This window comes from Xyrauchen texanus, chromosome 1, assembly GCF_025860055.1.
Source record: "Xyrauchen texanus isolate HMW12.3.18 chromosome 1, RBS_HiC_50CHRs, whole genome shotgun sequence".
In the NCBI taxonomy this organism is placed as follows: domain Eukaryota; kingdom Metazoa; phylum Chordata; class Actinopteri; order Cypriniformes; family Catostomidae; genus Xyrauchen; species Xyrauchen texanus.
Window position 1 is genome coordinate 59,880,951 of NC_068276.1, and position 18,052 is coordinate 59,899,002.

The 18,052-nt window shown below is 39.8% G+C and overlaps 1 protein-coding gene across 14 annotated transcripts in view; it reads left to right on the plus strand.

Moving 5' to 3' along the window:
• The first annotated feature begins 592 nt into the window (after nt 1-592).
• Nucleotides 593-18,052, plus strand: part of LOC127657480 (calcium/calmodulin-dependent protein kinase type II delta 1 chain-like) — a 79,586-nt gene continuing 62,126 nt past the window's right edge. For all 14 annotated transcript variants that reach the window (XM_052146406.1, XM_052146570.1, XM_052146820.1 and 11 more), the window contains exons 1-2: nt 593-889; nt 1,471-1,565. In XM_052146406.1, coding sequence (XP_052002366.1) covers nt 828-889; nt 1,471-1,565 — 157 coding nt within the window. In that variant the 5' untranslated portion in view covers nt 593-827. The remainder of the gene's footprint in view (nt 890-1,470; nt 1,566-18,052) is intronic.

The window sequence follows — 18,052 nt, forward strand, 5'->3', positions numbered from 1 at the left end:
ACATACAGAGGTTGCTCTACGTTTGTTCGCTTTGTTCAGCTCCAAACAAATTGGACGGATGGTCATCCAAGATTTATTTTACATGAAAATAATAGTTAATGAAATGGTAAGACATGGAGAAATCAAATAGTAATTATTATAATAATATAAATACTGTTTATTTATAAATATTATAATAATAATTAACTCTCACACGCTCCCAATAACGCACACAGATGATGAGAAGCGAAATAAACACATTTAGGGGGACAGAAAGATTGGTGCAAGATGAACATATAAATATATAAGCTATATTTTTAAGGCTCTCAATCGATTACAATTTTTTATTTAATTAATTACGTGATTGACCAGTCAATTTTAACTTTCCCATTTACACATTTAGACATTTGCTGTATGAAAGACACAACGTAAACACATTTTCCCTGTGAAAAAGACGAATGTTGGTTTTATTGAAAATGGTGGGGACACATCCCCCCACACCCCGGCGCATTCTACGCCACTGGTGAGCGCTCCCGAACAGCCGAAGGATTCTCAAGCGCTTTGCGAATCGGTTCAGTCGAATCATTGTAAAAACGAACGATTCACTCGCGAATCGGACGTCGCTGAACAGCAGAGGTGCGGCACTTCAACTTCAAATAGATTGTGTCAAAGCAGTGACAGTCACTATCTGACACCTGCAAGAGAATTTGAAGCGACAGACTTGGACAGACTCTTTCCATTTCCCAATTGAATCATTTACTTTGAGTCTGCACTGAGGATAGATATACAGAGAGGACGACCGCAGATTTCACTTTTGCGCTCAGATTGTTCTTCCCGTCTCTCTCAGCATGGCTGCAACAACCTGCACCAGGTTTACCGACGAATATCAGCTGTACGAAGAACTGGGAAAGTAAGTATCAGTTATGAACAAACCTTAAAACAAAATTGTTAAACACGTTTTCTGGATCAGCCTCGATTTAATTGCATGGATGCCTATACCTGTTCGTTCCTACCTGGTGTGTGGAAGCGCGTCTTATTTAGGGTTTCTTTGATGTGCAGTGACGTAGAGTTTCACAGAGACGATTAAATATGCAAGTATTTATGTTATACTTTTCCCGCGTTTTGGAGGGAATTGCAAACAGTGGAATTCCCCCAGTTCAAACCCTTTTGGTTATTTATTTATTTTCAAATCGTTCTAGAACGTTGACATAGGTGATGAACGGCATTTCACTTCCACAGCTTTAGTGAGACTTCCATTCCATTTATGACAAAGCTCTTTATTTGTTCTAGAAAAGTCTAAACAGCTTCATTTAAACTGGGCAAGGGTATTTCCAGAAGAGCTTATTTCAAATTCTGCATCCTCACCAACATATATGCAAATATAATGTTAATATAAATGACATAAATGATGTAAATGTGAAATAATAATAATATATATATATATATATAACAAAATAATAAAACAAAACTGGTTTCACTTTTGACTTCCAGAGGAGCTTTTTCTGTGGTGAAAAGATGCATGAAAAACTCTACTGGTCAGGAATATGCTGCCAAAATCATCAACACAAAGAAATTGTCCGCCAGGGGTGAGTTCATGAATATATTATATACTGAAAATAACATGACTGGTTCAACTGTGTTAGTGGAAAGCACTGTTGCCTCTCATCAAAAAGGTCCCCGGTTCGAGTCCCAGCTCAGCCGGGTCATTTCTGTGTGGTTTGCGTGTTCCTCCCGGGTTTCCACCGTGTGCTCTGGTCCAAAAACTTGCAGGTTGAGTGAGAGTGTGAATGATTATATCTGTGTGTGGACTAACCACCTATCTAGGGTGATTCCCTGCCATTGGCCTGAGACAGCTGGGATAGGCTCCAGCACTACCCGTGACCCTACAGAGGATAGTTGAATGGATGGTTCAACTATGTTGGTGTGCTCTCAATGCTAAGGCAAGCAGAGCTATTTCTGAATGCTCATTCTTACGCCTACCCCTGAGTATTAAAGGGATAGTTGACTCTGAAAATGAAAATTCTCTCATCATTTACTCACCCTCATGTAGGGCTGCCCCCGAACAAAGAGAGTTGTTGTTAGTTTAGGCCATTGGTCGACTAGTTGTCGCACGTATGATATTAATTTAATTACTTATATACATATTTTTTGGGGGGGAGGGGAAAAATTATATGAGTTTGCCTGCAGAGTTTGCATGTCACCTTCTTGGGGACATTCTTTACCCTCTCGAACATAATTAACTACCACATGGACCAGCCGTGTAAACGATCATGTCTGTCCGTCACTGACTCGCCAATTCCTGTGAAGTTTTTTTTCTGCGACCAACCAACCAATCAAAACTTGGTCGACCAAGACTATTCTGATCGACTAACGTTTGGTCGACTATTAGGGGTCAGCCCTACCCTCATGCCATCCCAGATGTTTAGGACTTTCTTTCTTCTGCTGAGCTCAAATGAAGGTTTTTATAAGAATATTTAATCTCTGTTGGTCCTCACAATGCAAGTGAATGGTGGCCAGAACTCAGAAAGTCCTAAAAGGACAGACAGACTCCAGTGGTTATATCAATGTCTTCTGAAGCGTTATAATAGGTGTGGGTTAGAAACAGACCAATATTTAAGTTGTTTTTGACTGTAAATCTACACTTTCCCTTTCACTTCAACAATCTGGTGTGGAAGTGACTTTCACATTCTGTCACCTACAGTTTGGGGCTGGTCAAAGGTGGAGATTTTTTTGTAAAAAATTACTTAAATATTGATCTGTTGCTCACCCACACCTATCATATCACTTCTGAAATAAAAAAAAACTGGAGTCGTATGGATTACGTTTATGCTGCCTTTATGTCCTTTTTGGCTCTTCTGATTTCTGGTCACCATTCACTTGCATTGTAAGGACCAACAGAGCTGAGATATACTTCTAAAAATCTTTGTTTTTGTTCAGCAGAAGAAGGAAAGTCATACACATCTGGGATGGCTAAATTATATAATGAGTAAATGATGAGAGAATTGTAATTTTGGGGGGAACTTTTTCTTTAAGCTTTTTGTGCAACTCATTAGTTTGTTTTACAGACATGAGTGATATTTTAAATATGTGACTTGTTGAGACTTGTGCTATTACTCTTCTAAGGATTTTCACCCGTTGGATTATAAAACAGGTGAAAAATCACATCACATTACATTGAAGGAGTGACCCGAGCCATAGAGACCAGACCTGGGCCTCTGTTTTGACTTGGGCCAATAATTAACCTCCCAGAACATTTTAGCATCACCCTAGCAGCCACCCAGAACACCTTAGCAACGGGCTGATCTCACAGTGAAATCGGAAACAGTGTATTGACTTTTGATGACTTTGCTGACATCGGTCTGTACTTACCAAAATGTGAAACACTGCCCTCCAGTGGCCAAAGCGGTAAGTGTCGCTGGGCAGGTGAAATGTCCACAGAGGGGCGCCAAAAGCGAGTTGTTTTCGGCTGTATAGGCTGAAGAGAAATGCATATTTTATAAACTAACCCCAAACCTAAACCTAACCATCAGTGGAGTACAAATGTAAAATTTCATGCTCATCACTGATTATGTTAACGCGATTACTTCCTGGTTTCAACGTGGGATCTGAACCCAGGTCTCCCATGCTGCTGACACAATACGCTTCCAAGACAACATGGTAAACATGCTGGAGCCAATGCAAAAATGTCTGATAGGAGATGCTGTTTGTTGGCGAGTTGGCATAATGTGGCCGATCCAAGGGTACTAGAACTCACAGAAACAACACGCCGACTTCCCGGGTGATCATGCTCCTAGCAGTCTCATCAGAGTGCACTTGGAATACATTAGCATTATTGCATATTGCCAGTGAGCTTTGCATGGACATGTCAGGCAGAAAGGTTTTGACTTGCTACAGTTCTAGCTTGCTTACAGACAAGATGGCATTTGAAGAAAGCCCCAGAACTTCACCATGTCTAGAAAGTGACTTTGTGTGAAAAGGTCAGAATTGAAATCTTAAGATCCACTTTTAGACGTTGGTGACATCACCCGTTGCTCACATTTTTGGTCCTTCATGGGTCAGTCTGTCAATAGCATAAAAGGAATTGGGTGTTGTGGGAGCCTTGTGTTTCACGTCTGGCTGAGCTTTCACAGGCAGCTGTTTGCTGAGTGCGAGCGCGGGATGCTCTGGTGGTCCTGTATTGACTCATACTGAGTCTGTAATAGACTGACGGACGAGTGGAAGAGATGGGTCCTTTGTGTACGAGAGAGACTCCTGACCTCCTGGCTTCTACGAGGGGTGGAGCGAAAGCTTAAGTTGACATGTAGGAGAAAGCCTTGCAGTATTGTTAGGCAATTAGAAACACATTATAAACTAACAAAAAAGCACCAAAATGTACAACGAGCAAGAACATTTCTTATTTCTTATTTCTATCGTCCATTGAAGGTCACTTCCGAATAGGGATTCCCTCTTCTCTACACCCTGTTTGTGCTCTGAATATTAAAGGATCTACAGGGATTTATTGGAGGTGGACGGCTGAGTTGATTTGAAATCAATTTGTCCACCTTCTTTTATTTTCTCAGCACATATAGAAGCCCAGAGTGACTGAGTGCTCGAAGAAACGGCAGTGAGCTGCTTTGATTTCATTAATCCTTCTAAGGCTTTGACATACTTAATGGATGTATCTGTAGCCACGGTGACTAAAAGATGGAGAAAGGAAATTAAAAGTGATTGGTAAAAACAAAATGAGAAAAACAGAGATATAGTCAAACAGGGAGCAGAAACTTTAAGTACTTTTGTTGCGGTTGTAATATTTTGGATCAATATACAATGGTGTTGATAAATGAATAACTATCTAGTCCTTTTTTATTTACTGTAAGTGAACTGTTAACAGGGATTAGAGTAAAAGGCTGATGAAATTAATGGAAACACATTTAGTAGCTGGAGCAATTATTGATTCTATGAGTTTCAGCGTGACCAGTGTAGTCTGATTCCTGAACGAATGACTCTTTTGAGCCGGTTCTTTTTCCTGAATGAATGACTCTTTTGAGCCGTTTCTTTTGAATCTACAGTGCAAAACACATACTGCGTGACCAGTGTAGTCTGATTCCTGAACGAATGACTCTTTTGAGCCGTTTCTTTTGAATCTACAGTGCAAAACACATACTGCGTGACCAGTGTAGTCTGATTCCTGAACGAATGACTCTTTTGAGCCGTTTCTTTTGAATCTACAGTGCAAAACACATACAGCGTGACCAGTGTAGTCTGATTCTCAAATGAATGACTCTTTTGAGCCGTTTCTTTTGAATCTATTGTGCAAAACACATACAGTGTGACCAGTGTAGTCTGATTCTCAAATGAATGACTCTTTTGAGCTTGTTCTTTTTCCTGAACATATGACTCTTTTGAGCCGGTTCTTTTGAATCTACTGTGCAAAACACATACAGCGTGACCAGTGTTTTCTGATTCCTGAACATATGACTCTTTTGAGCCGGTTCTTTTGAATCTACTGTGCAAAACACATACTGCGTGACCAGTGTATTCTGATTCCTGAACGAATGACTCTTTTGAGCCGGTTCTTTTGAATCTACAGTGCAAAACACATACTGCGTGACCAGTGTATTCTGATTCCTGAACGAATGACTCTTTTGAGCCATTTCTTTTGAATCTCCTGTGCAAAACACATACAGCGTGACCAGTGTAGTCTGATTCCTGAACGAATGACTCTTTTGAGCCGGTTCTTTTGAATCTACTGTGCAAAACACATACAGCGTGACCAGTGTAGTCTGATTCCTGAACGAATGACTCTTTTGAGCCGGTTCTTTTGAATCTACTGTGCAAAACACATACAGCGTGACCAGTGTAGTCTGATTCCTGAACGAATGACTCTTTTGAGCCGTTTCTTTTGAATCTCCTGTGCAAAACACATACAGCGTGACCAGTGTTTTCTGATTCCTGAACGAATGACTCTTTTGAGCCGTTTCTTTTGAATCTCCTGTGCAAAACACATACAGCGTGACCAGTGTAGTCTGATTCCTGAACATATGACTCTTTTGAGCTTGTTCTTTTTCCTGAACATATGACTCTTTTGAGCCGGTTCTTTTGAATCTACTGTGCAAAACACATACAGCGTGATCAGTGTAGTCTGATTCCTGAACGAATGACTCTTTTGAGCCGGTTCTTTTGAATCTACTGTGCAAAACACATACAGCGTGACCAGTGTAGTCTGATTCTCAAATGAATGACTCTTTTGAGCTTGTTCTTTTTCCTGAACATATGACTCTTTTGAGCCGGTTCTTTTGAATCTACTCTGCAAAACACATACAGCGTGACCAGTGTAGACTGATTCCTGAACGAATGACTCTTTTGAGCCATTTCTTTTGAATCTACTCTGCAAAACACATACAGCGTGACCAGTGTATTCTGATTCCTGAACGAATGACTCTTTTGAGCCGGTTCTTTTTCCTGAATGAATGACTCTTTTGAGCTGGTTCTTTTGAATCTACTGTGCAAAACACATACAGCGTGACCAGTGTAGTCTGATTCCTGAACATATGACTCTTTTGAGCCGGTTCTTTTGAATCTACTGTGCAAAACACATACAGCGTGACCAGTGTAGTCTGATTCCTGAACGATATGACTCTTTTGAGCCGGTTGTTTTGAATCTATTGTGTAAAACACATACAGCGTGACCAGTGTAGTCTGATTCCTGAACATATGACTCTTTTGAGCCAGTTGTTTTGAATCTATTGTGTAAGACATACTGCATGACCAGTGTAGTCCTGACACTAAATGGTGAGTACTGTCACAGTGGTAACTTGCTTTCACTCACTTGCTTTGTGAGACTTCAATCAGAGTAATTAGTGGATGGATGTTGATGTGACAACGTGTAGGTATTGTCTCAACAATAACTACCCATTACTGTCACAGCATTTATTCATGTGGTGGCAGTAATGGAATCCAGCGAGTGAACCAGGAAAAGTGTTTGGAAAACGTCCAAGAATGACTTCAGACGCCAAGATGCTGCCAAAGCATTATTTCAGAAACAGAAGTTCCCATCAGAAAGCTCACTTTGAGTCAATGAACTTGATTTAGAAAGGATTCTTCCAAGTTTTGAAACAAGAACAGTCACCAGCTAGAAGATATAAATGGAGAACTTACTAAATCCAACCAAACGATTGGCCATGTAGAGGACCACTTTGAAGTAATATAAGGCCAAAGACATTATGAAAGTGGATTCAAATCCATGAAATTCTTCGCTGTTGGAAACTCGGTCAGATCAGATCAGTGCCTTAAGGGACTAAGAAGGAGACCATAAATAACTGAAGTAAAGTTGAAAATTGACCAACCACAGTTACCTTTTTTTATGTGACATTTCGGGGAAAGTGAAATCCGATAACTCAAAGCAAAGTGAATATACAGGCGTGATCACTGAAATCTAGTTTGCACTTAAGTGCCTCCAACAAACCTAAAAAAGTGACTAGAACCTCTGTAGAGATAATTGTAGCTGCCTGGTTCCTTGCAAACACGACCTTGTGTCGTCAGTGAACATACTACACGGGTTCTACATGGGCCATCAGGCTCACGCTGCACATTTTGGATCATATTCAAAATAATATGTAAATGCAATGATCCTCAGGGAGGGTGCAAACTCTGGACTGGATCACTGGGATTTATCTCTAGAGGGTATTGCATACATTTTGTGTCCTTTAGATTCATGCTAATCCAACAGCAAGAATATTTAAATGAATGGCCACTTATGAAGATCCTTCAGTTTAGAGAGTGGGAACAGGCTGCATCGTGTTCACTCTGATTCTGGGCCGTTCTTTTGAACATGAAGACCATTGCTTTACACAGATGGTCTTTTTTAGAAGGATACTGTGTTTATATCATTACATACAGCCCTTGAAATGGCATTAGCTGTACAGGAAATTCATTACGCGCATCTTATCATGTGACTCGTTGTGCATGACACCGCGGAGACTCACAGCATGTGGAGGCTCATCCTATCCACACACAACTCACCACACGCCCCATTGAGAGCGAGAACCACTAATCACGACCACGAGGAGGTTACCCCATGTGACTCCACCCTCCCTAGCAACCGTGCCAATTTGGTTGCTTAGGAGACCTGACTGGAGTCACTCAGCACGCCCTGGATTCAAACTCACGACTCCAGGAGGGGTAGTCAGCGTCAATACTCGTTGAGCTACCCAGGCCATTAACTCAAACTCATGTTGTTCCAAACCTGTATGACTGGCCAAACTCGTACGACTTTATCATGTGCAAATGCCTGGACGAGACGTTAATTAATTAATATTACACACTTATTAATATTATGCCCTTAACCGAACCACTTATCTAAACCGATCAGTAGAGTGTGTAAACATGATAGCAAGCTGTTGTGTGTGACGGAAGCAAGTGATTGTCCCGTATGAGATGGAAACGATGTCCAGCGACGTCATTGGCTGCAGTTAAAGTCATAGTAATTTAAACGAGTGCAGTCGCACGATATCATCCGAATTAGCCAAATTTAGAAAAGTTGTACAAATCCTGACGATTTCGCCGTGAGGGTGTGTTGCGTGGTTCACAGTTTGCTGACCGCAATTCACATGCTACATTCTTTCTGAATGGGTTACAAAGTTGAAAGTAATGCAGGTTCAAAGAACGCAGCGTGATCTCATTAGCGTTGTCCCATAGACTGTAAAAAAAGATGGACGACGCCCCTTCGCTCTTTTCCATTGGTGAGAACTGAAGCCGCCAGTGTCTCGATGTGGCGCTGACATCTTGGGACTTGAGTCTGCGCAGTTGCGATTTCGGGACCAGACCTGCGCAGTAGTGAGCAGGAAGTAAAGCCACGAAATCAAGGCCCCGCCCTCACTCTCGCTGAATCAATCGCAAGCACACGCCCCTGCACTTTTGACTTTTGACTTTTTATGACGGTGTGAAATAATTAATTATAGAAATGTAGATATTGAATTTAAAGCTCCAATCTCCTCAGTCCTCCGAAGATCCCGAAAAAAGTCAGTTGGTGCTTCAGTGACTACTTCGCTCAGAGAACCTGTCAATCACAGCTGTCAATCATGATGTCACAGCACCGTTTTTATAGCATCAAATAACTAAAAACAAACTTATTTTGAAAACAAACACTTGAAATGACATCAACGTGATAGAAACGACAGTAAATGACAGAAACTATCTTTGGAAAAAAGATATGTGAAGTGTAATTTAATTGTTTAGTTGGTCTCACGTCCCGTTGAATAACATGGGGAGGCGGGGTTTATGACCTATACTAGGACCAGTCACCGGGGGGCGATCGAGGCGTTTTGGCTTCACTTTTGAGGGCTTGTACACTTGCGTTGTCCTTATTGTAGATTTCCGTAAGTAGCGGGTGGTTCTCGCACACATACATTGCAATATCAACGTAAGGCATCTACAATTCAAATGTTTATGTTTTAAAAAAATATTTGCAAATCTTTTAAGATTCATGGAATATTTAATTAATGGAACTGAAAGGTGGATTTTATTATATTTATAATAAACAAGATTCATTAAATGTGTTTCACATATGCAATGCATCATATTTTGTTAACACATTTAATGCATTTACATTTACATTTATGCATTTGGCAGATGCTTTTATCCAAAGTGACTTACAGTGCACTTATTACAGGGACAATCCCCCCGGAGCAACCTGGAGTTAAGTGCCTTGCCAGCAACCTTCTGATTACCAGTTATGTGCTTTAGCCCACTATGCCACCACCACTCCATAACATTAGCTTTTCAATTGTAGAACAGTTGCAATGTAATGTTTGCCAAATGTAATTATATTGTAAATGTAAAGATAGTGGTGCTTTTGCGAACCTTGAAGTGGACAAATTGAGTTTTCTCTGTGTGTGTGTGTGTGTGTGTGTGTGTGTTTGTACATTGTTTATGTGAGAATGGATATTTGTGGACGACAGGAATAGCGTGCTCATGCTGCAGTTAAACATAGTTTCCTGAGGCGAAAGGGTTTTCTACAATTTACAATTTATATAGCACTCTTCAAACACCACGGCAGCATGTGGCATCTTTTGAATGCTTCATGAATTATTTATCTCTGTCATTTTGGGTAAAGAAAGACTTTGTGGCCCCCTGACATCATACAGGTCCAAATAAAAGCACAATTCTCTTCATTTTGCACTGATTTTTATGTAATAAAATTTGCACTGGGTAGCTCAGCGAGTGAAGATGCTGACTATCACCCCTGCAGTCGCGAGTTCAAATCCAGGGCGTGCTGAGTGACTCTAACCAGGTCTCCTAAGCAACCAAATTGGCCCGGTTGCTAGGGAGGGTAGAGTCACATGAGGTAACCTCCTCGTGGTCGTGATTAGTGGTTCTCGCTCTCAATGGGGCGTGTGGTGAGTTGTGCGTGGATCGTGGAGAGTAGCATGAGCCTCCACATGCTGTGAGTCTCCGCGATATCATGCACAACGAGTCACGTGATAAGATGCGCTTATTGACGGTCTCAGAAGTGGAGGCAACTGAGACTCGTCCTCCACCACCCGGATTGAGGTGAGCAAAAGTAGTGTAGTGATATATCGGTAAGAACCCCTAAACATGTTTTACATTACACACCGAGCAGATGGGAGGAGGAGTGTTTGGAAAACCAGTTTGTAAGTCATTATTCTTGTGATTCGGTTAACCGATTGACGAATATATCTTAAAATATGGTCAGACAAAAAGAAAACCACTTGTCCCATATGGCTACATTCATGCATGTAGAGTGTTACATAACTGCGATTAGCTCACTAGAGCAAAACGCAACCAACACGGGCATAAAGCACAATACTTAAAAACGCATAAAGTAAAACCTCCCATTTATTTTGTGTTTGGACAACCTTCAGTTCCCTAAAGAATGTGCCACTGCACGATACATCAAACAAATGTTGCACAAATGTTTGCGTTGTGTGATTTACCCAAAGGCTCCCCTCATCAGCAGCATAGTCTGTCTAAAAATAGCTCATGTATGTGCAAACTGTGACAGAGAATGAGAGACTATTTTACTCGTGCACATTGAAGTCTCACAATATCAAAAATATCTTGTACACCATATTTGAAACTGAATCCCAATTCTGCTACTTTGCCCTGCATACTTTAGTCTGACATTTCTTCCCACACATTTCCCAAGCGATGTGTTTGAGCATCAGGCATTGGTTAGCTTCTTTTCTTGCCTTGCCTGTTTATATCTGAGTGTTTGACTCCCTAAAGAGCCTTGCAGAGAGAGCTGAGGAAATGTCAGTGTTATGTACAGTAACTCAAGACTCCCCATTCACAATTCCAACATCCGTTTAGTATTTACAAACCTCAAGTCTCGCTGTTTTTGCGATAAATCTCTGTCATTATATCCATTAGAAGCACTGTTTTGTTGCGTTTAGTACTACTGTTGAAGGATTTCTTTGAAGTAATAAAAATAGAAATCACAGAAATGGACATTACTTCATTATTTACCCTTCTAAAGCTGTACGATAACTAACGTTTAAACGAAAATGTATTATTATCCACTGAAAATCTTTCCATCTGCTGTTATGGACATTTTAATAAATAATATATGTGTATATGTGTGTATATATGTCAATCAATTAACATTTTTTATAATTGTGATTAATTAATCGTGATTAATCGCATATACAAATATTTGCTGAGAAAGTCCCTCATATAACAATAATTAAATATAAAATGATGAAATAATTATACATAGTTATCTTGAAATATTTAAAAATTATATATAAATAAACTAAAAAAATATTCAGATAATTATAATGCATTACATTCCTGTAGCAGAAGAGTTAATCATTGATAAGATACAAAAACCAGCTTTAGATACAATGTATTGTTTACTACCATATTATTGATCATAAGTCAATCATTGGCAACAGTTCACAGTAATCCATTACACAAGTGAATTAGTCAATCAGTTGAGATTTATTATGGGGGCTTGTTTAAGGACCTTCAATCTACACCTGCGGCAGACATGCTTGTGTAGCGTCTCGGGTGTGTTGTGTCATAAACATAAACTTTTTAGGTCACGTTAAATATAGTTTAATACTTACAACACATCTTGAGATCCCTTAGCTTGGATTTGCGCTCCATCAAGTGTTTTGAATGCATGTTTGTGTCATGCTGCTGAAGGGTTGTGTTGTTCACTGTATAAACTGTGTGTTGCTCGTACAGCTGAAGTTTCACTTACTGCCCTCTGGAGTAAACAGGTGGTACTACAAACTTGCATTCCTCAGGAATCTTCCTTATGACGGTCCTGGGGCATTGCGATCAATTGCGTAATCTTTTTTAACGCGTTCTTTTTTATAAAATTAAAACTGAATTAACGCGTTAAAAATGACAGCCCAAATATATACATATATATATACAGTACTGTGCAAAAGTTTTAGGCACTTAAGATGTTTCACAAAAACATTAATTTTGAGATGTTATTTATGTCTTCAGCTTTAGTGTGTCAATAGGAAAAATTAATTATAGACTTCCAAACATTACTTTTTTTAAATAAAAAAGATTAGAATAGAAGAACAGGGAGCCCTGCAACAGATGTCACAGCCCCCACAGACCCCCACTGAACATCGTGTCAGTCTGGGATTACATAAAGAGACAGAAGAACTGTGGAGAATTATCCAAGAAGCTTGAAAACTGTGTCCAGGTGTATTTAGGAGAATTGGGGATGTTTTAAAGGCAAAGGTGGTCACAGCGAATATTGATTTAGCTTTTTGATGTTTACTGGATTTTGTATGATAAGTGATAAATAAACTTTTTTGTAAGAAAAGCATTTCAATTTCATAACAAGATACCATCAAATTGAATTGTGTATTTTTTAACAAAAGGAAATTGATCAATCTTAAAATATTTAGGTTTTTAAGATTATTCAATTACATTTAATGGAATTTTGTTATGAAATTTAAATGGACAAATCTTAAAATGGTTTTTGGGAGTGTGTGTGTGTGTGTGTGTGTGTGTGTGTGTGTGTGTGTGTGTGTGTGTGTATATATATATATATATATATATATATATATATATATATATATAGCTCTGGAAGCAATTAAGAGACCACTGCAAAATGATCAGTTTCTCTGGATTTAGGTATGGTTGAGTAAACTGAACATTTTCTTCACCGATCCACCTCTAACTTTCACAGTGGGTGCAAGACACTGTGGCTTGAATGCCTCTGCAGGTCTCCGTCGACCAGGTGGAGGATCGGTGATGATCTGGGGCTGCTTCAGCAAGGCTGGTATCGGGCCGATTCGACTTTGCAAAGGACGCATGACTCAAGCCACACACAAGGTTATCCTGGAAGAAAGCTTCCTTCTGCTCTGACAATGTTCACCAACTCTGAGGATTGTTTTTTCCAGCAGGACAATGCTCCATGCCATACAGCGGGTCAATCAAGGTGTGGATGGAGGACCACCGGATCAAGACTCTGTCATGTCCAGCCCAATCTCCAGACCTGAACCCCATTGAAAACATCTGGAATGTGATCAAGAGGGAGATGGATGACCACAAGCCATCAAACAAAGCCCATCTCAGCTGTTCTTTAAAGTTTTTCTCCATGGAGAAAAGAGTTTCTGAATCCTATTGTATCTGTCACTGACAATTAGATGGAAAGCAAGTACATGAGGTACAATGGATCTGAGCAGAGTTACAGAAGAGCAGAGGTAGACGGCAATAGTTCCTCTAGTAATTACATCTGTCTGAACATCGCCCCGTGTAAAGAGAGAGAGAGAGTGAGATAGGTGACAAGATAATGAGCTGTACAGTTTAAACGGCAGAATAACGAGGCACTTGTGTTGTAGATCTACATACCAATCATAACAGGGTCCAAGTTGTTGTTGACAGGTTTAATTTTTCATTATCAGTTTTTTTACTGTCGGCTATAACCGTCAGTTTTATCAGTTCATAAATGCTTACTTTTTACCCTGTTCCTCACTCAATCTTACAACATCAAAACTCTTTTACCATAGCACATGACTTAAAAAGTAAGCAACTACCATTAGCAATAAAATTGCATGGTTGCTCAACTGATAGAGCATTGCACTTGTGATGTAAAGGACAGAGGTATGAGTCCTGAAGAGCATGCGAGTTGACAGGTGATTTTAAAGTGTCATAGAAGCATGATATGTATTTGTTTTTGGAGATCAATCTGTTATTACCTTCAAATAAAGACCCTGTTCCCTATGCAAAGGCCTGATGCAAATGTAGAGGCAGATGTGCGTGAACACTGAGTTTCACGTGAATGGAAATCTGAACTTTGAATAGAAGGACGTACACCAAAAATGACCAACTGCTCCATAGGAGTCAACCTTCTATTGGTTCATGAACAAAACTCTTCTAGATAAGCGTTTCTTTTCTTAGATGGCAAGTTAGCACACATTGAGGGCGTTACTCTGGAATAGTTGCAATGTGGTGTTGTTTATCATTCTTGCATGCACGCCCTACTTTTAGAAAGCACTCCATTTCACCTCTGTGCATCGCCCTTTTCTCTTTAGTGGTCACCCTCAACAAACCAGCACATTCTGACCTGGAATCGAGATGACCCCACGAGCTAGTGCAGGATGAGAGGAATTCTTGTCATTCATTAACAAGTCAGTACAGGCAAAGAAAGACAAAGAGACATGTATGAAGTCTATATGAAAGGGGGCTGAGGACCAACCACAGTCAGCCGAATCTAACTCAACAAATTGCCGCACAGTTGCTATGGAGACTGCAGTATGTTCCTTTGGGGGCTTAGATGACATAATACCAGATTCGACACCCTGACACACACACACACACACACACACACACACACACACACACACACACACACACATTGGTGCAGCTATCCTTATGAGGACTCTCCATAGACAAAATAATTTTTCTACTGTATGAACTATAGATTATATCCCCTAACTCTACCCCTAAACCTAACCCTCACAGAAAACTTTCTGCATTTTTACATTTTCCAAAAAAAAAACATTGTTTAGTATCTTTAAGCTGTTTAAATTATGGGGACACTAGAAATGTCCTCATAAACCACATTTATAGCATAATACCCTTGTACTGGCTTACCAGTTTGTAACCTAAAACAATTCCTCGTAACCACCCACACACACATACACACTCACACAATAGCTTTCATCATAACACAGAGCTCGTCTTTCTGAAAGTCTTTGCTTGCAGTATTGGGTCTGATGACAAATGTCACACACGTCATTTTAAACCAGGAGTGTTACTTCAAGCTAACTGAGGCTCTACTCTTTTAAACAACATTAAACAGGAAGAACTTGCTTTTCTGAAGCAGAATTACATATGGAAGTGCATTGGCATAGTGAATGTTTCAACATTGTTTTTGTCCTTTTGTCTACACCAAGATATTTATCTATATTAAATGTGGGGCGGCTGTGGCTCAGATGGTAGAGCGGGTCGGCTACCAATCGCAGGGTTGGTGGTTCAAGTCCCGGCCCACAAGGCTTCACATGCCGAAGTGTCCTTGGGCAAGACAATGAACCCCGAGTTGCTCCCAATGGCAGGTTAGCACCTTGCGTGGTGTATTAGTGTGTGTGTGAATGGGTGATTGGGACACAGTGTAAAGTGCTTTGGTAACCTCTAAGGTTAATAAAAAAGTGCTATGTTAGTGCAGACCATTTACCATTTATATTGTTGAAAAAATGTATATTCTATTAGATATTAACAAGACTTGCTTTCATAGAAAGCATGTTAAATATGTTGTCAGGGGGCGTGAGAGACAGGACCCAAATGCAGAGGAAAACTGTCAATGAGTTTATTAGTTACAACACAAAGTTATTTTCAAACAAAATCAAGCCCATGTGAGATTCTCCACCAACACACGGTCAGAGACAGAGGAATCCTCCTCCAAGGGAACTGGGCAACTAGACAGGCGAAGGTGACGGTGAACAGGAAGGTAACCACACCTCTAGAGACAGGCAACCAACTGACACATGAGCAATCTCCAACTAGACAAGAGAGCACGGTTAACACTTGACAGCAAACAATGCATTCACATCGACAATCACAATAACAACGATCTGCAGTCGGACATGACACACGAGGGGATTCAAATATGTGGGGAAACAAACAAGGAGCAGGTGCCGCTCGCAGCTAAAGGTTGTGATGATCAGCGTTCCCATGGAAACAATCAGGGTTCCCATGGAAATGCTGATTCAGCATGCCAGTGGAACCTGAAACACATAAGGGCAAAATGTAAACGTGCTTTGACAAAAACAGACAGGGAACGATGAAACCTACGGACCTAGTCAGAAAAAACCCAACCTGCCCGGTTGACAGGACCGCGACATCACCGGAGAGTGCAAGGCGGTAACTCGCAAGTGGCGGTCCCAAACAACTAGACATATGCGCTCGCACAAGGGGGTACGCAAAAAACTGAGGCAGCCTGATCCTGCCACGGTCCTGTCACTTGCGAGTTACCGCCTTGCTCTCTACGGTGATGTTGCGGTCCTGTCAACCGGTCAGGTTGGGGCTCTGCCTGACGGGACCGTGGCATCAACGGAGAGTGCAAGGCGGTAACTCGCAAGTGGCGGTCCCAAACAACTAGACACACGCGCTCACACAAGGTGGTATGCAAAACACTGAGGCAGCCTGATCCTGCCACGGTCTCGTCAGGCAGAGCCCCAACCTGACTAGGTGACAGGACCGTGACAATTCTACTGTATTCTCATAGGCGGAAATCGCGGGGAGGTCGGGGGGGTCAGCACCCCCCCATTTGAGGGTTGTCCCCCCCCCTATAATATCATTAAAATATGTGTATTGTAAATAATATAATGATATATTCTTAAAATAATTGTTTACGAAATAAAAGAATACAAATGCAAACGAGGCAACAACAAAAAACCCCTTCAAAAATTGCTCTTGAGAATTGTTATGTTTATTGTCCCCCCCAACATTTTGATGAAATTTTCGCCTCTGTGTATATTGTATGTACAATAATTCATGTTTATGAACACACACATTTTCTCAGTGTCCAAATGTCTGAGACAACATGGGTCATCATTTGAGAACTGTACATCGGATTGGATGGATTAAAAACAAAAACAAATTTCTGATGTAAATGAAGAAATATTTCTATATCTAGGTCACTAATCAAACGTAAGCAAATTTATGACGTTGATCATGTTAACTTTGTACAAATTGTCAGATTTCCTTGCTTGCTGGATAACATGATCATCAGGTTTTGCGCAAACTTATGGAGTCTGTGCCAATTTGAGTAATACAATAGAATAGAATAGAATAGAATAGAATAGAATATGACAAAAGGAATGCAACTAAAAACACTTTCACTAGTGGTCTCAGCAATCAGTATATTTAATCAAGATCATTTTTAACTGGGAAACAAACTGCCTACCGTTTTGTATTTTAAAGTGAGTTATTTTAGTTTAGCTGTATTGAATGTATTTTAAATATAAATATTGTTTAAATATATCATCAAATCAAAATATCAAATTATATATGTTATAAAAAGTGTTTTGTTCCATTGGCTGATTGTTTTCACTTGTTTTAAGTGACTAGATGTCTAGCCATAAATGTAATAAATGATAAATAATCTATAATATTTGAATATTTGTGGGTGTTTCTTCAAATCAAATTAATAAGAACAGATTTTCACATTTTCTTTTTGTGTTGTAAAGGTCTCATTACAACTGAATTGGAAACTTTGTTTGACCAGGGTTTCAGTGTTTATTTTTGGTACATTTCTAACGCCTTTTATGTATTAGATTTTACAATAGATCATTTTAGCCTTGTCGTAGACCCAGACTTTTAATATTATAATATTGAAATCCATTATAAAATACAAATTATTCCATGTTTAAAACTATGATTATCTAAACAAAGTGCATTTTTATTGGGCATCATTATGCACATTTTGTTTAATCAAATTATGCTAAAAGTTTGAAATTATTATTATTATAAAATATTGTGTATTTAGGATATATAAAATGTTAGCTATAAACTTAGCCTTAGCAAGACAAAGGACTCTGCTTTTGTATTTCAAAAAACATAAAAAAATGTAATTTCCATCGCAGGATTTTATTAAACA